General features: G+C 41.8%; 2 protein-coding genes and 1 long non-coding RNA gene across 5 annotated transcripts; all 3 read right to left on the bottom strand.

The window, feature by feature from the left end:
• Positions 1-873: 873 nt before the first annotated feature.
• Positions 874-13,927, bottom strand: LOC143749645 (uncharacterized). Of its 2 annotated transcripts, none has more exons than XR_013207060.1 (5): positions 13,819-13,927; positions 2,977-3,274; positions 2,106-2,249; positions 1,382-1,729; positions 874-1,125 (listed from the first exon to the last, which is right to left on the bottom strand). It is a non-coding gene; the product is annotated as an uncharacterized LOC143749645 (long non-coding RNA). The 2 variants fall into 2 exon arrangements; XR_013207061.1 differs by lacking the exon at positions 13,819-13,927 and adding an exon at positions 3,867-4,175.
• Positions 13,928-14,585: 658 nt separating this feature from the next.
• LOC143749472 (uncharacterized) lies at positions 14,586-25,868 on the bottom strand. Of its 2 annotated transcripts, XM_077241960.1 has the most exons (4): positions 25,786-25,868; positions 19,849-19,941; positions 18,626-19,027; positions 14,586-14,656 (listed from the first exon to the last, which is right to left on the bottom strand). In XM_077241960.1, the coding sequence occupies exons 1-3, from the start codon at positions 25,852-25,854 to the stop codon at positions 18,704-18,706; spliced, it is 486 nt and encodes a 161-aa protein (XP_077098075.1). In that variant the 5' UTR covers positions 25,855-25,868; the 3' UTR covers positions 14,586-14,656; positions 18,626-18,703. The 2 variants fall into 2 exon arrangements, 1 of the variants encoding a protein (XP_077098075.1); XR_013206990.1 differs by lacking the exons at positions 14,586-14,656; positions 18,626-19,027; positions 25,786-25,868 and adding an exon at positions 20,315-20,401 and having other exon boundaries at positions 19,728-19,941.
• LOC143749471 (uncharacterized) lies at positions 20,983-25,547 on the bottom strand. Its single transcript, XM_077241959.1, has 2 exons — positions 24,397-25,547; positions 20,983-21,246 (listed from the first exon to the last, which is right to left on the bottom strand). Exon 1 carries the CDS (start codon positions 25,321-25,323, stop codon positions 24,400-24,402), a length of 924 nt encoding a protein of 307 aa, XP_077098074.1. The 5' UTR covers positions 25,324-25,547; the 3' UTR covers positions 20,983-21,246; positions 24,397-24,399.
• Positions 25,869-26,512: the final 644 nt, after the last annotated feature.

Raw genomic sequence — 26,512 nt, 5'->3', positions numbered from 1 at the left:
GTACAGATGGTGGGACAGTGGCATTTCTGGGGTGTGTGGTACAGATGATGGGACAGTGGCGTTTCTGGGGTCTGTGGTACAGATGGTGGGACAGTGGCGTTTCTGTGGGGTTTTGGGGTCTGTGGTACAGATGGTGGGACAGTGGTGTTTCTGTGGGGTGTTTGGGGTCTGTGGTACAGATGGTGGGACAGTGGCGTTTCTCTGGGGTTTTTGGGGTCTGTGGTACAGATGGAGGGAACAGTGGCGTTTCTGTGGGGTTTTTGGGGTGTGTGGTACAGATGGAGGGGACAGTGGCGTTTCTGTGGGGTTTTTGGGGTGTGTGGTACAGATGGAGGGGACAGTGGGGTTTCTGTGGGGTTTTTGGGGTCTGTGGTAGAGATGGAGGGGGACAGTGGCATTTCTGTGGGTTTTTTGGAGTCTGTGGTACAGATGGAGGGGACAGTGGCGTTTCTGTGGGGTTTTTGGGGTCTGTGGTACAGATGGAGGGGACAGTGGCGTTTCTATGGGGTTTTGGGGTCTGTGGTACAGATGGAGGTGACAGTGGCGTTTCTGTGGGGTTTTTTGGGGTCTGTTGGACAGATGGTGGGACAGTGGCGTTTCTGTGGGGTTTTTGGGGTCTGTGGTAGAGATGGAGGGGGACAGTGGCGTTTCTGTGGGTTTTTTGGGGTCTGTGGTACAGATGGAGGGGACAGTGGCGTTTCTGTGGGATTTTTGGGGTCTGTGGTACAGATGGAGGGGACAGTGGGGTTTCTGTGGGGTTTTTGGGGTCTGTGGTACAGATGGAGGTGACAGTGGCGTTTCTGTGGGGTTTTTTGAGGTCTGTTGGACAGATGGTGGGACAGTGGCGTTTCTGTGGGGTTTTTGGGGTCTGTGGTACAAATGGTGGGACAGTGGCGTTTCTGTGGGGTTTTTTGAGTTCTGTTGGAAAGATGGTGGGACAGTGGCGTTTCTATGAGGTTTTTGGGGTCTGTGGTACAGATGGAGGGGGAACTTCCAAATGCATTGTAGTTGCAGCCAACGGTTCTTCGTCACTGTCTCCATTGCGTTTCTCTTCCTGTTCCATCTCCTTTGCTTTAGAAATGCATGTCATCTCATTTTCAGGAGTGTACTGAACAGTTAAAGGTCCTGCAGAAAGAAGAAACTCTTCAATTACTCGGTTGTCCATTACGCATTCACCCTTGATGAATCTGCTTAGGAGTGAATTCGTGATTGACAATACTAGCTCCTCATTCCCCACCATAAAGGTTACAGTGCCGTTACACTTTGTTATATAACTACCTCCTCTCCGTTAAATTTGACAGGAATGGCATCGCTGAAATACATTTTTTTTTAGAGACATGTCAATTTGAGGTGTTTGGCATTTAGGACACAGTTTACATACCCGAATTGCAGCACCTTCAACTGGTGAGGTCAGGAGGTTTAGGGAGACAGTATTAGGGATGGTTTTGTTTGGTGCTGTAGGTGAAATGGGGGTCTTCAAAGGTGTGATGGTGGTCTGCCGAGTTGTTGTCAAAGTGAGGTTTCCATTGTACGTTCTTGTTGAGAGATTGGTGAAAGTGTAAGACTAATTGTCTGATACCAATTCAATGTGGCAGTCCCAAAGAGTTAATTCAATACAAGATTTAGAGTCTGCAACATAACAGGTCTTGCATTCCAAGTCTGTTACCTGAATATTAATGTTATTGCTTGATGGTGCAATGCTATACACAGCTTCTGGCAGTGTCCAAATCTGTAAGCCACAGTAGACATTTATTATCAAAATATTGAGGAAACAGGCATTTATATATGGTAGTGTATGCCATGCATTTTTCTATTTACTTTCAGTGTTGGTAAAAGTAGAACACTAATGAATAAAAGAATATATGCAACTTCAGTAAGAATTGAATTTGTTGCAATATAATTACAACGAACAGCATACAATACATGAACACTAAAGTATATAAACAACACCAGTTCATATATTAATGCAGGTTCACAGTGAAGTTTAGACAATGCTAAACTAAATTTGCACAAAAAAAAGTTAATACATTGGATGTTAGCAAAAAATAAAATAAAAGGGAGATGAATTTACAACAGTGGTAAAAACAATTCAAAATTATGCATACCTTTTGATTAGGTGGCATAGTTTTAATCTCAGCTGTTGTTAGTTGAGAAAACTTTAGGTGGTATGTGTGGGAACTTCACATCTGTAACATCACTTGTGCTCTCTCGATTGATCACCACATTAAATGTTTTGTCATCTGTCAGGCCTACAAAGTGCAAAACAAAACGCATAAAAAGAAACTAATGACAGTCCTTTCTTAATCTAAAAATAAATTACTAATAAATGAGTAAGTTACTGAATAGTATATTTCCCTTTACAAAACAAAAACATGGGGATGACCAATAGCTGGTTTTAAATAGTAGATATATAAAATTTACAATCATATTGATCGACTTTTACCCAGAAACAGATTCACTTTTATCCACTCAAGCAAAAACTATACTCTAAAATTTCTAATAGCATAAATTTCTTTATAAGAGAGTCTGAAAAAATGCACGCGAAAAATTACAAATTAAACTAAAACGGAATTGATTGTCAATTAAAGTCTTAAAGGCTTTAATTTGGATGTTTCAAATGTTTGGAACCTCGCAGAAACTTTAAAGGAATTTCATATAAGTCCAATTTATTCATTGCTATTCATTCAACCCACATAAAATTACATATATTGCTTTGAGCACATTTCAATGAAAAACTAACTATTATAAGCAAAAGGATATTTTTAGAGACAATTTTGTAAACTCAAGACTTTTCTAACACAAAAAGAGGATAGAACTTTGAGAAACAGTAAATTTGTAAGAATTGCTTTTCAAAACAAACAAAACAGAAAAACACTATTAAAAATAAATCTTTAAATTACTACTGTTGACAAACAAATCTGTAACAAACAGAAAATGAGCTGAAAGTGACTACTGAAGAAAGAGGAAACTGTAAACTTACTTTTTTCCTGGCATTGTGAACTTTGACAGCTGTTTTGTTCCTTGCAGCCATTGGTAACTGGTTGTGCTTGTCTGGAGAGAACAGCTTGTCAGTCTATTTGGAAGACAGCATTGTAGTACCGATTATTTCTTTTAGATATTTTAACAGGCGACACAGAATGGAAGTAGCCTGTAACTGTCTGCCCATGTTCATTCTTGTTCGCGTCTTTAGAATTCATCTTATCAAAGTGATGATCGCAGTCTGTGTGGATGTATCATTGAGTGCAGTTGGTGAATACAAGGACTCCCTATAAACCTAAACATGGAGACAAATATTAGAACATCAGTGAAGCCAAATTAAGATAATTGCTATAATAATGCAAACCAAAACACTCCAACATCTTTAATTCGCAGTTTTAATGATTTAGTACCATTTTCAATATTTAATAAAATAAGTCTTTATTGCTACATATCTGCTCTCGCTGGTGATAGGGAAGACTGATGTCAGGAAAACAGATAGAGAAGAAAGTATTGCCATTTTATTATTAAAGTAAAAATGCAAAAAGTTTTTTAAGATGGGCAGTTTTATGGTTAAGGACTAGAAAATGTCATTACCTTAGTATAAAAACAATTACATTATAGAATGTCCTCATGATGATAATTCAATTAATGCTTCTTGAAAATTACTAAACACACGTGACACGCACATTGTGCATGTTTGTTTAGAGTCACATATATAAGACTTAAAAAAATGTAAAATATTACAATGTTCCTATGATACCTCCAGATAGCAACAGATGACCACTCATTGTATCATTCTCCTCAATAAAACAGTTATTTTCATGGGTTTGAATAATTTGAAATCACATTTAAACTTTATACAATTATAATAACCTGGAGTAACTTACTTGCCTTAGATTTATTTCAAATATCTACCAAAAAAAAAAAAGTGTAAACACATATAATGAAATTAACATGGAAAACATGCTTTAAATATAATTTTTTTTAAATAAAAGGAAGCCAATGATTGGTACCCTGCCACCACCGACAGATAAAATTATTAATTTACTTACAGTATTGTCTAATTGTTATGGGTGAGTTGGTTGAGATCAAAGCACATGACATACCTTCAGGAGGATTTTAATAGCACAATCAACAGGAGAATCAGAAAATAGAACAAAATAAGCACAGAATGGAGTCCAGAAACAAACACGACATGCAACACTAATATTATGCTATAATTCATAGTTACACTATGTAAAGTAACTATTATAACATTTACAATCACATTTATTCAAAATTCATCTATTAAAGTATTGCTATGACAATTGTGCCACATTGAGTAATTCGAATCCTGAAGGAGACTAGCAGTAAACATTTTGTTACCTATCATCCATTTCAAATGTCTGTATCTACAACAGAATGTGTGTCAGCATGTGTGTATGGTCCTAGATTTCAGAAAAATAATCTTTTCAATCAATAATCAATCAATAACAGTTTACATAGACATACAACATACGTGAAATGCTTATTGACCATTAAAATATAGCCTATTTTCACAATGACATACCCCAACTAGACAGTAAAGTTCATAGACAAACTAAGTTGGCTTGAAAAAGCCTAGACAAAGTTTGAAAAAGGTTTAAACCATGTTCTAGCCCTCACGGCTTCTTCGTTTAGGGGTTACACCTAGCTTCGTTTCGGTCAAAAGTAACCGAAGCCTTAAAATTTAACTTTTTTTTCCCCCAGGAAAACCATTCAAATATATTTTTGTTCAATAATATTTTTTCTTTATTATTTAGAATTTTTAAAGAGTTTTATGATACTTTGCATTAATTATATAATTTTTATGAGCTATTTTTTTCCATTAGAATTAATATATAATTTTTTTTAATATATATTTTTTTTCAATAAAAGCAACATTTCACATAAAAATAGTCTAGGCCTTCAAAAAAAAAATTCAAATGAAAAGAGCGCCATCTAGTGGATTTTAAAATATATAAATGTGTGTGATGTCCTGTAACCGCCTGTAGGCTCCCATAGCTTCCTATATAAATACACTTTTTGAATCCTATTGTTGTTTTAGACATAATTTCTATATCTTATTATTATTATTTTTTTATTTAGATATATATTAGATATTCTAAAAGACTACTTTATTTATGTATTTATTTATTTTAGATAAGTATCAGGTTTTGCATTATGATTACAATCAAAATAACATTTGTTTAGAAAGGGAACACAATGCAAACATTTTTGTTACTCAATATTTGATAATTAACAAAATAAGGGATGGATAGTGATAATTCAAAACACTTTATACAGACATTTTGCAATTAATTGGTATTTTATTCATTTTAATTCTATAAATGTAAAAAAAAAAACTTAAGAAGGGAACAGCAATTATGATGAACAGCAAAAACATAAAATAACATAACAGCAAACAATCATTATCAAACTAAAATAGTAATCAATTTAATAATAACAATAATAATAATAAACATTTTAACTATATAGATACAAATTGTAATTATTTTATTTATTGTTGCATATGGAACAGCAAACAATCATTATCAAACTAAAATAGTAATCAATTTAATAATAACAATAATAATAATAAACATTTTAACTATATACATACAAATTGTAATTATTTTATTTATTGTTGCATATGGATCAGGAACTCATATTATGCTAAAATAACAACAAATAATGATTATGAAACAGTAAATTGAAGAAAAAGAATAAAAATGTAATACTAATAATAATAAATATTATTGAACTATATACATACAAACTATAACAAATTATTTTTCTCATTTTTGTAATTTCTCATTTCTCACTGCAGATGCAACAGATGGTGATACAGTGTCTCTTGCACACATGAAGGTTGCACTTTTGGCAGGTAGTGCCGGTTTTGATATCTTTTGACCAGCACAGTTGGCACCTTTTTCTTTTTTGGGGAGGTGCCAGTGTGCCCCCACCGGCAGAAGAGGGACCAGCTGTGTGTGCAGAGGCTGAAGAGGGACCAGCTGTGTGTGCAGAGGCTGAAGAGGGACCAGCTGTGTGTGCAGAGGCTGAAGAGGGACCAGCTGTGTGTGCAGAGGCTGAAGAGGGACCAGCTGTGTTCTGCAGAGGCTGAAGAGGGACCAGCTGTGTGTGCAGAGGCTGAAGAGGGACCAGCTGTGGGTGCAGAGGCTGAAGAGGGACCAGCTGTGTGTGCAGAGGCTGAAGAGGGACCAGCTGTGTGTGCAGAGGCTGAAGAGGGACCAGCTGTGGGTGCAGAGGCTGAAGAGGGACCAGCTGTGGGTGCAGAGGCTGAAGAGGGACCAGCTGTGTGTGCAGAGGCTGAAGAGGGACCAGCTGTGGGTGCAGAGGCTGAAGAGGGACCAGCTGTGGGTGCAGAGGCTGAAGAGGGACCAGCTGTGTGTGCAGAGGCTGAAGAGGGACCAGCTGTGTGTGCAGAGGCTGAAGAGGGACCAGCTGTGTGTGCAGAGGCTGAAGAGGGACCAGCTGTGGGTGCAGAGGCTGAAGAGGGACCAGCTGTGTGTGCAGAGGCTGAAGAGGGACCAGCTGTGTGTGCAGAGGCTGAAGAGGGACCAGCTGTGTGTGCAGAGGCTGAAGAGGGACCAGCTGTGGGTGCAGAGGCTGAAGAGGGACCAGCTGTGGGTGCAGAGGCTGAAGAGGGACCAGCTGTGGGTGCAGAGGCTGAAGAGGGACCAGCTGTGGGTGCAGAGGCTGAAGAGGGACCAGCTGTGGGTGCAGAGGCTGAAGAGGGACCAGCTGTGTGTGCAGAGGCTGAAGAGGGACCAGCTGTGTGTGCAGAGGCTGAAGAGGGACCAGCTGTGGGTGCAGAGGCTGAAGAGGGACCAGCTGTGGGTGCAGAGGCTGAAGAGGGACCAGCTGTGTGTGCAGAGGCTGAAGAGGGACCAGCTGTGGGTGCAGAGGCTGTAGAGGGACCAGCTGTGTGTGCAGAGGCTGAAGAGGGACCAGCTGTGTGTGCAGAGGCTGAAGAGGGACCAGCTGTGTGTGCAGAGGCTGAAGAGGGACCAGCTGTGGGTGCAGAGGCTGAAGAGGGACCAGCTGTGTGTGCAGAGGCTGAAGAGGGACCAGCTGTGTGTGCAGAGGCTGAAGAGGGACCAGCTGTGGGTGCAGAGGCTGAAGAGGGACCAGCTGTGGGTGCAGAGGCTGAAGAGGGACCAGCTGTGTGTGCAGAGGCTGAAGAGGGACCAGCTGTGGGTGCAGAGGCTGAAGAGGGACCAGCTGTGTGTGCAGAGGCTGAAGAGGGACCCGCTGTGGGTGCAGAGGCTTAAGAGGGACCAGCTGTGTGTGCAGAGGCTGAAGAGGGACCAGCTGTGTGTGCAGAGGCTGAAGAGGGACCAGCTGTGGGTGCAGAGGCTGAAGAGGGACCAGCTGTGTGTGCAGAGGCTGAAGAGGGACCAGCTGTGTGTGCAGAGGCTGAAGAGGGACCAGCTGTGTGTGCAGAGGCTGAAGAGGGACCAGCTGTGGGTGCAGAGGCTGAAGAGGGACCAGCTGTGTGTGCAGAGGCTGAAGAGGGACCAGCTGTGTGTGCAGAGGCTGAAGAGGGACCAGCTGTGTGTGCAGAGGCTGAAGAGGGACCAGCTGTGTGTGCAGAGGCTGAAGAGGGACCAGCTGTGGGTGCAGAGGCTGAAGAGGGACCAGCTGTGTGTGCAGAGGCTGAAGAGGGACCAGCTGTGGGTGCAGAGGCTGAAGAGGGACCAGCTGTGTGTGCAGAGGCTGAAGAGGGACCAGCTGTGTGTGCAGAGGCTGAAGAGGGACCAGCTGTGTGTGCAGAGGCTGAAGAGGGACCAGCTGTGGGTGCAGAGGCTGAAGAGGGACCAGCTGTGGGTGCAGAGGCTGAAGAGGGACCAGCTGTGTGTGCAGAGGCTGAAGAGGGACCAGCTGTGGGTGCAGAGGCTGAAGAGGGACCAGCTGTGTTTGCAGAGGCTGAAGAGGGACCAGCTGTGTGTGCAGAGGCTGAAGAGGGACCAGCTGTGTGTGCAGAGGCTGAAGAGGGACCAGCTGTGTGTGCAGAGGCTGAAGAGGGACCAGCTTCTCTGGAATCCTGCACCTTTTTCAGGAAGCTCACAGAGGCTGGTGTGCGAGGAATGCTTTGCCGACTTTGCATAAAGGGGTATACCAGCGCTTTCACCCAGCTCCTCAAGAAATTGCCTCCTCCTGTAGCTTTTTGCCTCTGCCCAGATGGGATTGATCTCCCTCCACAGAACAAATGAATTGTAGGCCGAGACGTCAATGATATTGTAAAAGATAGCCATGGGCCAGCAAGCTGTCTTGCGTCCACATTTGTATGTTGAAACAATCTGTAATATTACACAAACATGTACAACATTTTAGTGAATGCTTGGTCATCTACTTGATAATGCAATTTACTTTTGAAAAATACATTTCAAGTTCAATTTAGCATTTAGCTTAGAATATAGTTATTATTGTACAGTTATTGTTAGCATTGAACAAATACAAAGTACCACATACCTTGTCTAGATTATCCACTCCACCTTTGGTGGCGTTGTAATCTAGAATCATGGCAGGTTTTCTGTCCTCGCGCCCGCTGATGGCTGCATCCTTGTGTGCGGTGCTCATTAGGATGACGTTCCTCCTCTTTTTAGGGCAGTATGAGACGATGGTGTGTGTCTCTGTGAATGCAAAGACAGATGACAGAGGAGTCCTGTTTCCATTAGTCACCAGGGCACTTGGGAGCTCTGGACAGTACCCAGCATCCTTATTTTCTTTTTCAAGAGCTCTGTTCCAAGAGCATAGGATGTGAAAAAATTGTCACAAGTGACAATGTGCCCCTGCAGATCCTGCAGCATGTCATGCACCACACGTTTTCCCTGGTTTTGTTCACGCTGTTCTCCTGCAGGTTTGCCGGTGTAGACCTGCATATTGTGGCAGTAGCTGCTTTTAGCATCACAGGCTGCCCAGATTTTAAGTCCATATCGAGCCGGTTTGCTCGGCATATACTGTTTGAATTGACATCTGCCTCTGAAGCCAATCAAGCACTCATCCACGGTTACATACAAGTCTGGGTTATACATAATGGGAAGCCTTTCCACCCATTTTTCCCACAGTTCACGTATGGGTGCCAGCTTGTCAGTTTCTCTTCTTTCGTTTCTTGTGGTTTTGTCATCAAAACGTATAACACCTGACAATCTGATGAAATCTTTCAGAGGCATGGTTGCTCGAAAAATTGCTCTTCCCATCTCCCCATGCCACAGGCTTGGTGTTGCTTCGCCAAGTGATTTTGAAACCCCAGCAAGAATGAGAAGACCGATGTAAGCTTCTATTTCAGGCAAGTCAACGTTTCTCCACTGATCCCCATAAACTCGATTCCCCTCCATATTTGTCATGCTTAACTAAAATTTTCTGAATAGAGCTTGGGAAATACAACTGAAAAGTAGATTTGATGTCTTCAGCTCTTGAAATCGCATACCTCGTGGGATCAGGTGTTTTCCTCAAGATCTCTCCTAGTGCTCTTCCTGGAGTTTGTGGTGGAGGAGATGAACTCCATAGTATTTCTCCATTTTTGGATATGAATGATGGATCTACCTCAGGGCCTTCCTCCTCTGAATCCTCCTCTGATGGCTGATCCTCGGTCATCTGGAGATCTGGGTCAGTCTCCAAATCTTCTTCTGTGTCTGCAGAGTCATCTGGTTCACCAAATTCTTCGTTATCACTTGCCTTAAGCAAGAATTATAGGGTCTCTTGAGCAGAATATCTTTGTGACATTGTTGCTGAAGAATTAACTGTGGACTGTGCTAGCAGGCTGAGGTGAAAGTGAATGTTTTATAAACAAATACTCTGATTTGCCGGGTGGTTGCTGGGGGGCAGCCTTGATTCTTTGATCTAACCAGTAGCCATGGTAGCAGGCAGGGGACAAAATGTTTGTTTTATAAACAAATAGAGTGATTGGCCTTGAGAGAGTGTGTGTGTATGTGTGTGTGTGTGTGTATATTTGTCTGTCTGTAAGACTGAGGATAAGAATCTCTTTTGGATTTTAATTTATTTATGAATATTGATTTTATTTCAACAAATGCAGTCTTGCCTGTTCATTTATGTCTGTCTGTGTGTGTGTTTCATTTATTGATTTTATTTCTAAAAATTTGCTGTTGCAGTCTTGCCAGTTTCTCTCTCTCTCTCTCTCTCTCTCTCTCTCTCTCTCTCTCTCTCTCTCTGTGTGTGTGTGAGCGAGAGTTTTTTTTCATTTATTGATTTTATTTTGCATATTCAAAAAATTTGCTGTTGCAGTCTTAGCAGTTCATTTCTCTCTCTCTCTCTCTCTCTCTCTCTCTCTCTCTCTCTCTCTCTCTGTGTGTGTGTGTGTGTGTGTGTGAGAGCGAGAGTTTTTTTTTCATTTATTGATTTTATTTTGCAGTCAAAAAATTTGCTGTTGCAGTCTTGCCACTCTCTCTCTCTCTCTCTCTCTCTCTCTCTCTCTCTCTCTCTCTCTCTCTCTCTCTCTCTCTCTCTCTCTCTCTCTCTCTCTCTCTCTCTCTCTCTCTCTCTCTCTCTCTCTCTCTCTCTCTGTGTTTGTGTGTGTGCGCGTGTGTGTGCGTGCATTTGAGCCAAAAAAAATTTTCTTTTTTTTTTCATTTATTGATTTTATTTTGCATATTCTAAAAATTTGCTGTTGCAGTCTTGCCAGTTTATCTGTGTGTGTGTGTGTGTTTTTCTGCACAGTGGCTGATCTGTAGTTTGTACCACCAAAAGTTTCTCTGAGTTTTCCTATTTTTTCGTATTTCCCATTCATTTCCTATGTCTGTCATTTTTGACCGGAAGGAAGCTAAGTGTGACTGTTTTTTTACGACCCTTTAACATATCCAAATCATCTGCTTGATTTTTTTGTGTGATCACATAGGTAATACAACAAAAGTCACCAAGTGTCATCACACTCCGATGAAGCAAAAAAATAAAACAATTCAAAACAAACTTTTTCGGTCATTTTTGACCGAGCAAGCAGTGAGGGCTACCATGATTAACCATGTTTCTAGCATTGTTTACCACATTAATAGCATGATTTACCATGGTTTGCCACGTGATTTAGCATGTTTTAACATGATCATGGATGGATGATCGAGATTAGTTAGAAAGAAAGATTATTTAGAAAGAAAGAAAGATTATTTAGAAAGATTAGTTATAAAGGATGACAGATTAATTAGAAAGAAATATTATTTAGAAAGTAAGAAACAAAGAATGAAAAATTAGTTAGAAAGAAAGATTAGTCAAAAATAAAGAAAGTAATAGTTAGAAAGAAAGAAATAGTTAGAAATAAAGAAAAAGAAATAAATGTTAGTTAGAAAGAAAGAAAGGTTAGTTTGAAAGAAAGATTATTTAGAAAGTAATAAAGAAAGAAAAGATGTTACGTGGGTGCATGTAGAATTGTGTGTGATTTATTTACCTTAGTTTGTATGTGACGTCGTGAGAAGAGATTTTCCCTGAACCGCGGAAGTGGAGTGACGCCATCGGGGTTTCTGCTATTAATACCGCGACGGCGTTGATGACGCTCTCTCTCTCCTCTTTGTTTGCTGGGTGTCTCTCGCCTCGTGGCGAGATCGCTCACCGCCTCTCCTCTACATCCTGGAGCGATCCAGTAACAGGTTATGGATTTACTTTTCTTGGTTCTCGAACTAGTCCTAGGTTTTTCGCCAAATCAGTGCAGAAGTGTTCACTGGAGTCTGAATATCAATAATTATCAAAAAATGTTGAAATTTTGATTCATGGTCGCTTAGGGGAGGAAAATGTATGTTGTGGGAGGAGCCTATTTTACTAAAATGGCTATAAGTAAATGAGATATCTTCACCAATCTCGGTACACATATGTATGAGTTCAGTCTAAAAAAGAAAAATGCAACAATTGAACACTAGGTGGTGCTATAAAATGAAAAAAACATAAAGGGGTATGACCACCTGACCGTTAGTTCGATTGACTTGAAAATTGGTAACCAGTGTCTTGGTCCAAGGTGCCATGTATGTCGATGAGGACATTGGCGTATCTCGAAAAACATGGCCGCCATCGGCCAATGAAATTTGAGCACCTATTAGACATAACGGCTAGCCTGGCTAACGTCAGACCTAGTCTCATTGAGACGTGGGTTTGGGAACCACATGTTAATTTTCTCGTATTTGAGGCGTGGTTTACGAATGCCCAGAGCCATTTATTGGGTGCTACGAATGTCTATCAAATGCGCCTGTACGTAGCTCATAGCCAATCGTTTCAATTATACCAAATGACATATGTAGAGCAACAGAAATTAGACGAGGAAGAAGATGGGTCAGAGATTTATGTGTACACGATGGTGTTCAGCGACTATTGCCGTTTGTGCAAGACAAACATGAGGGTAGAAGGTATATATTGACACTCTACAGACATGTTTTTATCGAAAAAAACAGAGTCGTCATCGTCTTGCTGCTCCCTCCCCGTTCTGTGATTGGTCCCCTCGCTAAGGAGAAAATCTGGTCCATGGAATCCAGACTGCCTAGCAGCGTGAATAAAATCGCGCTACGGCAAGGCAGCATGGGGAAACCCAGGCTATAAAACAGCGGCTGATTGGAACGAAACTCGATTGGCATGTTCGACTTATGGTCTGTAAGAATTTTGAAAGAAATCGGCCACCAGTCGGCGTTAACGAGTTTTACGGCTCTGAAATCACGTGGCATTGGACACATCCACACAATATTCATATCATTTAATAGATCTCCTTATACTGAAGAACCACTGCTGTCAATTGAATCGTTCATTAAATTTTTGCCATTATGTTAAAAACCTACTTTTGCGAACTGGTCCTGGGTTTTTCGCCCAATCGGAACCAAACCAATCAATTCTCTCGACTCTCTAGATCAATAATCATCAAAAAAAAAAGGAGTTGAACTTTTGCATTTAGATGGCTATAACGGGGTCATTTAGAAAATGGGCATGGCAAAATACACTCGAAAGCCTATAAATCCTAAACGAGACCTCAGAACTTCACGAAAATCGGTAAGCATATGTGACATAACATTCCAAAGAAGCATGCAAACGTTTATGGAGATCGGACAATTTCCTATGGTAAATTGCCTGTATTGGCTATAAATGGTCTTCTCCATCTATGATGTCAGTGGTTAAATGCTTGCTAAATAAAACTTAATGTCTTTTTACGCTTGTGTGCTTAAAGGCCTTAAAAGCTTGAACCCTGATAAATGCTGCTCACAGCTTGAATTATCCCTGTTTTCGCATGGGCCCATTTACAGTCTCTTTTTTTCTGCAGTCACTCCGAAGCCCAAATTCGTTTGCATTTTACAACGGTCGAGTCTCCAGTTGTCACTCGTGATTGTCGTTTGAACCTATCTGGATCCACTATCAAATTGATAAGTTTATTTATATCAAGTGGTGTCAGAAAACCAATGATATACGCTCCACCTCCAACATCCTCACACAATATAGCCTACTAGCCGAGACACCCTAACCCTCACCTAGCCGAGACACACTGGCTGGTTGTGTACTTGCTCAAAAAATATTTTGGATAATTTTGAACCCAAAAGAGTTACGGACTGCAGCTTTAACAACAACTTATTAAAATACCTATATGGGTAATTGTCTAAATAAATATGTGTAAATATATGTCAGTCTGTTAGCATTTTTTACACATCATACACATTTCAAATTACTACAAGTGAGTTTTAGCTTTTTGCTGCAATTTCAAGCCATGCAAGATGCCAAGATTTTACAACTCAATGCATTGTTCTTAATTTTGCTATTGTAGTTACGTGGAAAATTGCATTCCTATTTTTTGTTTTGGATATACAATTTCAAAGATCATTAAGACAAAACAGAGATACAACTTACATGCTTTGTCTTATCATTAGTCCACGTATGTGTTGTAGTCCACAAACTTGGAAACATCTTCATCCTCAAAGACAAAGACACCCTTAAACAAGCCATGAATATTCATCCCTTGAAAAGAATTAGAACACGTCACACGCATCACACACATGACCAGCATCAGCCAATAGTGAGCCTACGTGTGATGTACAACACAGAAGCGCTGCGCTGTTACACTAGTGAACTCACTCGAGGCCCACTGAGAAGGAAATGAATAGTTGAAATAAAATCGTTATTTTTGTTTGTTTTTGCACACAAAAAGTATTCTAGTCGCTTGATAAACTTAAGATTGAGCCACTGTAGTCACTTGGAATATTTTAACGATTTCTTTAATAACTTTTTGGGGAACAAGTGTCAATCCCTTAAAAGCCTATGGAGGAGTGATCCAGCTCTCAGATTTAATCAAAAATATGTTAATTTGTGTTCCGAAGATGAACGAAGGTCTTACGGGGTTGAACAACATGAGGGAGAGTAATTACTGACAGAATTTACATTTTTGGGTGAACTATCCCTTTAACATTTACTCTTTTACATTTGGTTGACAAACTGGCAAGGTAAAACTCAGCCCTGCTGAAAACTGGCAGCTTAACATTTACAAAAAACAAATGTGTCCATGGAAAAACAAAAACCTTGCATGTGCGAGACTGACAATAGATATCCATCTAGAGCCCATACTCTCCCCTCCTCCTCCCTCTATCTCCCCTCCTCACGACCCCCCATGCTTTCTCTATCCCCCATGTAACATTTTTATTGCCTGTCCTTCTCTCCATACCCTCTCTATCTTCACTTTACTTTACTTTTACTGCCAATTAATAAAAGTAAAAAAACGCACATTTGACGACTTGGGAAGAGGAGATGCTGGATCTTACATTGCAAGCTGATTCTTGAGTGTTTGAAGTTTAGGTTTCAGATCTGTCTTACCTAAGTTCAGAAGTACCTGTTGAAAAAAATCTAAAGTGTTCTTCATGTACTTTGGGTAGTTGAGATGCAGTGCATAGGTAAGTCCGAAGACAATGTACATGGCCTGGGGCAGGCTCTCAACATCCATCACAATGTTCCCCTCCAAAATGATTCCCACTGAGGATGCAGTGTGGTGAAGGGACTGCATGTGTGGAGTGATGTTTTCCTGTTCACGGCAGAGTATCCCCACTGGCACATCATTGTATGAAACTTCCTCATCATCAACGTCCTGAAAAAAGGAACAGGGCATGATCACATCAACATAGTTCTACAAACACCCTCTATAGGTACACAGCCCAAATGTCTGCCCTATCCAGTGTCCACCCACTGCCCAGTGCAGCGACAGCTACAGAAAATCACTCAGGACAGGTGCAAGAAGCATCTACAAATGATCTGGGGTGAACAGTAGGGGTGGAACGGTACATGTATTCGTATTGGACCATAACGGCACGGGTGTCTCGGTTCGGGACATGAATTTACACGGTATAAAAATAAATAAAACTTTGTTATTATTCCATGTAATTTGCACTTTCATAAATAAGAGATGCTGTATTTTCACTTTTATAGCTGATTGTCTTTTGTTTACAAGATGCAGATGGAGTCTAGAGATGAAGTTGGGTACTTATTGTTTACTGTTTACATCTTACTTTACACACTGTAAAGTAAGGCTGTTGCAGCTAGTTCAGGGGAGAGACAGCCTGACACATGCACACACAAAATATATTGCCTTCTGCATTTTTGTTTTGCTTTTCCCTCCATTGTACAGAACCGAACTGTGATGTCTGAACCGAGGTATGAACCGAACCGTGACTTACGTGACCGTACCGTTCCACCCCTAGTGAACACAGGTCACAATTTTGGAGTATGCCTCCTCCAGAGAAGTTTTTTTTTTTTTTAAAACAACAACAACAACAAAAAAGAAACTATTAACATAGGCACACCTTAAAATAATATGTATGGTAGGGAGAGAGGAGGGGAGGTAGAGGACAGGGGGAGCAAGGAAGGGGAGGTAAAGGGAGGTAGAGAAATGAAAGTTGTTTACAAAGCAGGCCTTGAAGAAGGTGGATGGATCATGGCCAAGAATGACAGGAAGCCCCCTGAGGACAAGGCATCTGACTTCTGTCACATCCGAAGCCTGGTGGATTGAGGGAGCAGAGAGGACATCACTCACTTAAAATAGGGTCCATATGTTACCCTGAACACTATGTGCACACACACAATCAATAATACACAGCACAGCCATTTACGTACTGGACCCCACCTGTTACCTCACACACAGTGGCCTTGACATTATGTATACAGGTACTTATTTGCATACATTATTTACAGATCAACTAGCAAAACCTGGCAAACTAATGTAATGTGTGGCAAGTAATTACTCTGAGGAGTTAGTTTAGCCAGTTCAACTCCATTACACATATGCTACTCAAAGTTAAAGGAACACGCCGACTTATTGGCACTTTGTCTTATTCACCGTATCCCCCAGAGTAAGATAAGTCCATACATACCCATCTCATGTCCGTGCGTGTTGTAACGCTGTCTGATGGCTCCAGCGTAGCAGCCCATCACAGAACATGCAGTTGACTGGTTCCAACAATCCTACTGCTCTGAATTGTGACAAAAGTGACAAAATAACGCCAACATGTTCCTATTTACATGTTGTGATTTGTATAGTCACAGCGTGAACAAAAAACAACGTAACATGAGACACAGCCATCTTCTAACTGGAAACTATATTCTCAGAAGGCGAAGCTCTGCTACTTGGGCGGAGTGATTTGCTTTGCAGCAAGCCTTTCTGAGAATATAGTTCCCGGTTTGTTTACGTTAAGAAGATGGTTATGTCTCATATTACGTTAGTTTTTTGTACACGCTGTGACTATACGAATCACAACATGTAAATAGGAACATGTTGGCGTTATTTTGTCACTTCTGTCACAATTCAGAGCAGTAGGATTGTTGGAACCAGTCACCTGCATGTTCTGTGATGGGCTGCTACGCTGGAGCCATCAGACAGCGTAACAACACGCACGGACATGAGAAGGGTATGTATGGACTTATCTAACTCCTGGGGATACGGTGAATAAGCAAAGTGCCAATAAGTGGGCATGTTCCTTTAAAGAGAAGAAAGCGAAAAACAGGATAGCTCACATTACCAGTACATTTATTTACATATGTCTGTTCTTTCAACCTCAATCAAATATCAGACTGTTTTCTAAGACGTAAATATATAGAGTTGAAAATCAACTAACCTTTGTTTGTCGCATCAGGTCAGCCAAGACCTGCCCTGTGAGGCCCCTCTTTGCCTTGAATATTTCCATGAGCCTGGGACTGTGATTGTTGTGAATCAGAAGTCGGAGTCAGATCCATTTGCAACAACGTTTATTAAAGTCGCTCAACAGAAGACAGGACAGCTTTAACCAGTGTAGTGGGGCGTGCAGAAACGTGAAGTAAGCCAGGCAGGGGATCGAGAGGCGGGCAGCAAACCAACGAAGTCCAGGGACAGGCAGAGGGTCAATAGGCAGGCTGCTGACAGACACGAAGATCTAGGATTGCAAGGGGTAGAGTCAGGTAAGCTTTCAGGGAAGGGCTCGGACATGCAACACAACTGTGAAACAATACTTCGCACAGAGTGAGCCGTGGGCATGGTTGATATAGGTAACAGACAGGCAATCATTAGACACAGGTGGCAGGTAATCATTAGACACAGGTGACAGGCAATCAGTGCGAGTGATGCATAATGGGATTTGTAGTACTGGAGATATTAGTATTCAGGCGAGGGCGTTCGTTGCCGGTTACTATTAGAGACAGCGGGACTGGAAGCCGTGACAGAGCCCCCCCCCTGCGAGCGACTCCCGGCGCGAGGATGCTGGCGTCGACGGGGTCTACCACGCGGTCGGGGAGCAGGCTTGTTTGGGTGGTTAAGATGGAACTCATGAGTGAGTGAGGGGTCCAGAATATCATTGGCGTTGACCCATGACCGTTCCTCTGGACCGAAGCCTTCCCAGTCGACTAGATACTGGAGATGACCGCCCCGACGTCTGGAATCTAGCAGTTGGTGGACACGGTAGGCTTCTTCACCCTCCACCAGGATGGACTGCGGAGGAAGGTCTGTGGACTCCCTTTCTTCCTCCTCGGTGGGGGGCATGGCCGGTTTGAGCAGCGAGGCATGGAATGTGGGAGAGATGCGAAGATGATTAGGTAGAGCGAGACGAAAGGACACCGGAGTGATCTGAAATAAATAGTTGAAATAAAATCGTTATTTTTGTTTGTTTTTGCACACAAAAAGTATTCTAGTCGCTTGATAAACTTAAGATTGAGCCACTGTAGTCACTTGGACTATTTTAACGATTTCTTTAATAACTTTTTGGGGAACAAGTGTCAATCCCTTAAAAGCCTATGGAGGAGTGATCCAGCTCTCAGATTTAATCAAAAATATGTTAATTTGTGTTCCGAAGATGAACGAAGGTCTTACGGGGTTGAACAACATGAGGGAGAGTAATTACTGACAGAATTTACATTTTTGGGTGAACTATCCCTTTAACATTTACTCTTTTACATTTGGTTGACAAACTGGCAAGGTAAAACTCAGCCCTGCTGAAAACTGGCAGCTTAACATTTACAAAAAACAAATGTGTCCATGGAAAAACAAAAACCTTGCATGTGCGAGACTGACAATAGATATCCATCTAGAGCCCATACTCTCCCCTCCTCCTCCCTCTATCTCCACTCCTCACGACCCCCCATGCTTTCTCTATCCCCCATGTAACATTTTTTTAGCCTGTCCTTCTCTCCATACCCTCTCTATCTTCACTTTACTTTACTTTTACTGCCAATTAATAAAAGTAAAAAAACGCACATTTGACGACTTGGGAAGAGGAGATGCTGGATCTTACATTGCAAGCTGATTCTTGAGTGTTTGAAGTTTAGGTTTCAGATCTGTCTTACCTAAGTTCAGAAGTACCTGTTGAAAAAAATCTAAAGTGTTCTTCATGTACTTTGGGTAGTTGAGATGCAGTGCATAGGTAAGTCCGAAGACAATGTACATGGCCTGGGGCAGGCTCTCAACATCCATCACAATGTTCCCCTCCAAAATGATTCCCACTGAGGATGCAGTGTGGTGAAGGGACTGCATGTGTGGAGTGATGTTTTCCTGTTCACGGCAGAGTATCCCCACTGGCACATCATTGTATGAAACTTCCTCATCATCAACGTCCTGAAAAAAGGAACAGGGCATGATCACATCAACATGACAACATAGTTCTACAAACACCCTCTATAGGTACACAGCCCAAATGTCTGCCCTATCCAGTGTCCACCCACTGCCCAGTGCAGCGACAGCTACAGAAAATCACTCAGGACAGGTGCAAGAAGCATCTACAAATGATCTGGGGTGAACAGTAGGGGTGGAACAGTACATGTATTCGTATTGGACCATAACGGCACGGGTGTCTCGGTTCGGGACATGAATTTACACGGTATAAAAATAAATAAAACTTTGTTATTATTCCATGTAATTTGCACTTTCATAAATAAGAGATGCTGTATTTTCACTTTTATAGCTGATTGTCTTTTGTTTACAAGATGCAGATGGAGTCTAGAGATGAAGTTGGGTACTTATTGTTTACTGTTTACATCTTACTTTACACACTGTAAAGTAAGGCTGTTGCAGCTAGTTCAGGGGAGAGACAGCCTGACACATGCACACACAAAATATATTGCCTTCTGCATTTTTGTTTTGCTTTTCCCTCCATTGTACAGAACCGAACTGTGATGTCTGAACCGAGGTATGAACCGAACCGTGACTTACGTGACCGTACCGTTCCACCCCTAGTGAACACAGGTCACAATTTTGGAGTATGCCTCCTCCAGAGAAGTTTTTTTTTTTTTTAAAACAACAACAACAACAAAAAAGAAACTATTAACATAGGCACACCTTAAAATAATATGTATGGTAGGGAGAGAGGAGGGGAGGTAGAGGACAGGGGGAGCAAGGAAGGGGAGGTAAAGGGAGGTAGAGAAATGAAAGTTGTTTACAAAGCAGGCCTTGAAGAAGGTGGATGGATCATGGCCAAGAATGACAGGAAGCCCCCTGAGGACAAGGCATCTGACTTCTGTCACATCCGAAGCCTGGTGGATTGAGGGAGCAGAGAGGACATCACTCACTTAAAATAGGGTCCATATGTTACCCTGAACACTATGTGCACACACACAATCAATAATACACAGCACAGCCATTTACGTACTGGACCCCACCTGTTACCTCACACACAGTGGCCTTGACATTATGTATACAGGTACTTATTTGCATACATTATTTACAGATCAACTAGCAAAACCTGGCAAACTAATGTAATGTGTGGCAAGTAATTACTCTGAGGAGTTAGTTTAGCCAGTTCAACTCCATTACACATATGCTACTCAAAGTTAAAGGAACACGCCGACTTATTGGCACTTTGTCTTATTCACCGTATCCCCCAGAGTAAGATAAGTCCATACATACCCATCTCATGTCCGTGCGTGTTGTAACGCTGTCTGATGGCTCCAGCGTAGCAGCCCATCACAGAACATGCAGTTGACTGGTTCCAACAATCCTACTGCTCTGAATTGTGACAAAAGTGACAAAATAACGCCAACATGTTCCTATTTACATGTTGTGATTTGTATAGTCACAGCGTGAACAAAAAACAACGTAACATGAGACACAGCCATCTTCTAACTGGAAACTATATTCTCAGAAGGCGAAGCTCTGCTACTTGGGCGGAGTGATTTGCTTTGCAGCAAGCCTTTCTGAGAATATAGTTCCCGGTTTGTTTACGTTAAGAAGATGGTTATGTCTCATATTACGTTAGTTTTTTGTACACGCTGTGACTATACGAATCACAACATGTAAATAGGAACATGTTGGCGTTATTTTGTCACTTCTGTCACAATTCAGAGCAGTAGGATTGTTGGAACCAGTCACCTGCATGTTCTGTGATGGGCTGCTACGCTGGAGCCATCAGACAGCGTAACAACACGCACGGACATGAGAAGGGTATGTATGGACTTATCTAACTCCTGGGGATACGGTGAATAAGACAAAGTGCCAATAAGTGGGCATGTTCCTTTAAAGAGAAGAAAGCGAAAAACAGGATAGCTCACATTACCAGTACATTTATTTACATTCAAATTCAATTCAATTCAAATTTATTTGTATAGCGCTTTTCACAATACACATTGTCTCAAAGCAGCTTTACAGAAATTGCATTTCGGAAATGTACATAGAAAAATACAGTTAGTTAATCAAGTATTAATTTATGGCATAACATATCGCCGGCTTTGAGTCGTCTCTTCACAGGCGTCGAGTCGTCTCTTCACAGGCGTTGGGGCATCTGAAGTCTCCGTGAGAGGCTGGATACAAACTGGAGCTGACGAACGCTATTTACCTCGGGACTAGTGTCCCGAGATAACAGCAGAAAGGCAGATGGGAAATAATTAGCATAGCTGATGTTCATAATGTTAATGCATTCGAACCGATTCAGCAGTATCAAAGGTTAAGCATTAAGTGAATGCTTGGTTAAAGAGATGCGTCTTTAATCTAGTTTTAAACTGGGACAGCGAGTCTGAGGCTCGTACAATATCAGGAAGGCTATTCCAGAGTTTAGGAGCTAAATGCGAGAACGCCCTCCCTCCTTTAGTGGACTTAGATATCCTAGGAATGACCAGAAGCCTCGAATTTAGTGATCTTAAAGAGCGCGATGGATTGTATGGCGATAGAAGGTCTGTTAAATACACAGGAGCTAAACCATTTAGGGCTTTATAGGTCAGTAGGAATACTTTGTAATTGATACGTAACTTAATAGGTAACCAGTGTAGAGATGATAAAATAGGTGTTATATGATCATATTTTCTTGATCTAGTAAGAACTCTAGCAGCTGCATTTTGCACTAACTGTAGCTTGTTAATTGAGGATGTAGGACAGCCAGCTAATAAAGCATTACAGTAATCTAGTCTCGAGGTCATGAAAGCATGAACTAACTTTTCTGCATCAGAAACAGATAGCATGTTGCGTAGCTTAGCAATGTTTCTAAGGTGGAAAAAGGCTGTTCTTGTAATATATGAAATATGATTTTCGAAAGTCAAGTTGCGGTCTAGTATAACACCCAGGTCTTTTACTGTAGTGGATAAAGTAACAGGACATCCTTCTAAATTAAAGTTGTATTGTAAGGGATTTTGTGGGTAGTTTTTTGGACCAATAAGTAGTACCTCCGTTTTATCTGAATTTAATAGCAGGAAATTACACGTCATCCAGCATTTTATATCATTTAGACACTCTGTCAATTTAGATAAGTTAGTGTTTTCATCTGGTCGTGATGAGATATATAATTGAGTGTCATCAGCATAACAGTGGAAATTAATTCCATGTTTTCTTATAATATTACCAAGTGGCAGCATATATATTGAGAATAGCAGAGGGCCTAACACCGATCCTTGCGGCACTCCATAGTCTACTGACGTTATCTTTGATTTTTCCCCATTTAGACAGACAAAATGGTAACGGTCTGATAAGTAAGATCTAAACCAGCTTAATGCCTGTCCCTGAACACCAGTGTAGTTTTGTAGTCGATCCAGGAGTATTTTATGATCGATAGTGTCGAACGCAGCGCTTAGATCGAGTAGAACTAGTATTGAGATACAGCCTTGGTCAGAAGCTAAAAGTAAATCATTTGTAATTTTAACTAGCGCAGTTTCTGTGCTATGATGCGGTCTGAATCCCGACTGGAATTTTTCATAGATATCATTTTCTTGTAAGAAAGAGCACAATTGAGCGGACACAATTTTTTCTAGTATTTTAGACATAAATGGAAGATTTGAGATGGGTCTGTAATTTGCTAAGTTATTTGGATCTAATTGCGGTTTCTTAATGAGAGGTTTTATTACTGCCAGCTTGAATATTTTTGGAACATGACCTAAAAATAAAGACGAGTTAATAATATTAAGAAGAGGCTCTTCGACTACAGGTAACACTTCTTTCAGTAGTTTAGTGGGTATTGGATCTAATAAACATGTTGTTGGTTTCGATGCAATGATAAGTTTATTTAGCTCTTCCTGTCCTATAGTTGTAAATCGGTGTAGTTGTTCTAGAGGGGCCATAATTGAGGCTGAATCATAAGACATCATAGAGGATTGTATATTTACAATTGTGTTTCGGATGCTTTCTATTTTCTCATTGAAGTAATTCATAAAATCATTACTACTATATTGTAATGGAATATTTTGCTCTGGTGATGTTTGTTTATTTGTTAGTCTAGCCACGGTGTTGAATAAAAACCTTGGATTATTTTGGTTATTTTCTATTAGTTTGCGGAGATGCTCAGCCCTTGCTGCTTTTAGAGCCTTTTTATAACGTGACATACTGTCTTTCCACGCGATTCTAAAGACCTCTAAATTAGTTTGTTTCCATTTACGCTCTAAGTTACGAGTTTCTCTCTTGATTGCATGCGTAGCACTGTTGTACCATGGTGCTTTAGTTTTCTCTCTTACCTTTTTTAATCTAATTGGTGCAACAATATCTAGTGTACTAGAGAACATGGTGCTCAAACTGCTAGTCATTTCCTCTAGTTCATCTGTTTGTTTGGGTGCACTGCGCAGCTGAGATAGATCAGGTAAGCTATTTGAGAATCTATCTATAGTGGTTGGAAGGATTGTTCTGCCTGGTCGATAACGTTGCGCAACGTGACAAATTTCAGCAGTACGTATTATACAAGTTACCATGTAATGATCAGTGAGATCATCACTTTGCGGTATAATATTTATATCAGTTGGATTGGTTCCATATGATATAATTAAATCTAGTGTATGATTTAGACGATGAGTGGGACCGCTGACGTTTTGCGTGACCCCAAAGGAGTTTAATAAATCTGTAAACGCAGTCCCTAACGCATCATTTGTATTATCTACGTGTATGTTAAAGTCTCCAACAATTATTGCTTTATCGACATTGACCAATAGATCTGAGAGAAAGTATGCAAACTCTTTTAGGAAATCAGCATAGGGCCCTGGAGGTCTATATACAGTAGCCAAGGCTAGAGATAATATGGATTTGTTTCTTGCATCTAAGAGCGTAACATTTAGCACAAGTACTTCAAACGAATTAAACCTGTGACCTGTTTTCTGAGTAACATTAAGAATATCTCTATAGATTGTTGCAACCCCGCCGCCACGACCGATCAGACGGGGCTCATGCTTATAACAGTATCCTGGTGGAGTGGACTCATTTAGACCGAAATAATCATTTGGTTTAAGCCAGGTTTCAGTAAGGCAAAGTACATCGAAACTATTATCTGTGACCATTTCATTTACAATAACCGCCTTAGGTGTGAGCGATCTAATGTTTAGAAGACCTAGCTTTAGAAATTGTTTTTGTTCACTGATATTTAGATTTTCTGGTTTAATTACAATAAGATTTTTGCTAGATCCTACACTAGATTTATTGTTTGGCCTCACTAAGCGAGGAATAGACACAGTTTCTATATAATGTTCTACACTACTTATATCAATTAAGTTGGGACAGCAAAGACTGTGATTTGGACTTTGACTTACTAGTCATATGGTGTGTAACGTCTTGGAGATGTTGTCGGACAGAACAGCCGCTCCGATTCTGCTGGGGTGCAGGCCATCAGCACGGTAGAGCCTAGGTCGCTCCCAGAACAGATTCCAATTATTTACAAAGAGCAGTTTCTGTTCATTACACCATGACATTAACCATTCATTTAGAGCAAATAATCTACTGAACCTTTCTTGTCCTAGTCGGTACGTGGGAAGCGGTCCAGACACGATGATAGTTGCTTCAGGCGATGTGCTGCGAACCGTCTCGATCAGGCTTCTGTAGTCCTTCTTCAGAACCTCCGTCTGCCGCAGCCTGATGTCGTTCGTCCCGGCGTGTAGGACCACAGCTCCGACGCGCTCGTCACCGTTCAGGATCTCGGGAATCTGTGCGGCGACATCAAGAACACGAGCACCAGGAAAACAGTGAGTGCGCACCTTACGCTTACCTGAGGTAGCACGGACATGACGGACCATGGAAGTGCCGATGATCACGGCGGCGTCACGTTCCGGCTCGCGAAGAGGGGAGAAGCGGTTCCGGGTGGAGATCTCGAAGACCGGGAGGGGGGGGGAAGTCCTTGGTCTGGTCCTGGCTCGTGTCTTCCGCTGTGGGATCACCCAGGGTCCGTGGTGTTGCCTCGGTGCCGGAGTGAATGAAGGCAGAGATGATCGCGTCCTCCTGGGCAGAGAAACGCACGGAGTAGACGAAGTCGGAGTCAAAAAGTTACTAACCACTGACTTGTGAGCATCGGCGCGTGATGTTTCGAGCGTTGATCGCCGATCTCGCAGCTCGGCTTGCTTCACCAGCAGAACGCGGATCTGTTTCTCCACCGACTCCAGCTCCAATCGTACCGAAACCAGCTCGAATGTGTCCTCACCTGCACTCAGAGGTAACGTTAGACACACATCCGATATGTTCGCCATTATAACAGATGAACAGTAAATTAGTAGTGATACTACCAATATCACTACTAATTTAGGACTGAAATGATGGATATAACACGTATCCTTTCAGTCAAACGGGTGTAAAATGAGAGGGTCGATAGGCGCGAGGCCACGCGTGAAATGCTAGCGGGCTAAAGGCTAGTAGCCGAGATTCGGAAAGTTGGATCTAAGTAGCGATATCAAAGCAATCCGATTGTTTTTTATAAGGAATAGTGTCGAGGATAAGTTCACATGATATAAAAATAGAAAGTGCTTGTTTATAAATGAGTGGTAAAGAAGAAAATCAGCGATTAATGAATCAATTCGACGGAGCTCCAAACACAAACACAGATCGCACGCGCATGCGCATAATCATAACTACATATGTCTGTTCTTTCAACCTCAATCAAGTATCAGACTGTTTTCTAAGACGTAAATATATAGAGTTGAAAATCAACTAACCTTTGTTTGTCGCATCAGGTCAGCCAAGACCTGCCCTGTGAGGCCCCTCTTTGCCTTGAATATTTCCATGAGCCTGGGACTGTGATTGTTGTGAATCAGAAGTCGGAGTCAGATCCATTTGCAACAACGTTTATTAAAGTCGCTCAACAGAAGACAGGACAGCTTTAACCAGTGTAGTGGGGCGTGCAGAAACGTGAAGTAAGCCAGGCAGGGGATCGAGAGGCGGGCAGCAAACCAACGAAGTCCAGGGACAGGCAGAGGGTCAATAGGCAGGCTGCTGACAGACACGAAGATCTAGGATTGCAAGGGGTAGAGTCAGGTAAGCTTTCAGGGAAGGGCTCGGACATGCAACACAACTGTGAAACAATACTTCGCACAGAGTGAGCCGTGGGCATGGTTGATATAGGTAACAGACAGGCAATCATTAGACACAGGTGGCAGGTAATCATTAGACACAGGTGACAGGCAATCAGTGCGAGTGATGCATAATGGGATTTGTAGTACTGGAGACATTAGTATTCAGGCGAGGGCGTTCGTTGCCGGTTACTATTAGAGACAGCGGGACTGGAAGCCGTGACAGAGCCCCCCCCCTGCGAGCGACTCCCGGCGCGAGGATGCTGGCGTCGACGGGGTCTACCACGCGGTCGGGGAGCAGGCTTGTTTGGGTGGTTAAGATGGAACTCATGAGTGAGTGAGGGGTCCAGAATATCATTGGCGTTGACCCATG

This window comes from Siphateles boraxobius, unplaced genomic scaffold (assembly GCF_051911475.1).
Source record: "Siphateles boraxobius isolate OS27281-9 unplaced genomic scaffold, OSU_SipBor_1 25, whole genome shotgun sequence".
Lineage (NCBI taxonomy): Eukaryota > Metazoa > Chordata > Actinopteri > Cypriniformes > Leuciscidae > Siphateles > Siphateles boraxobius.
Note: the sequence above shows the minus strand (reverse complement) of the source record. Positions and strands in the feature narration are given on the sequence as shown.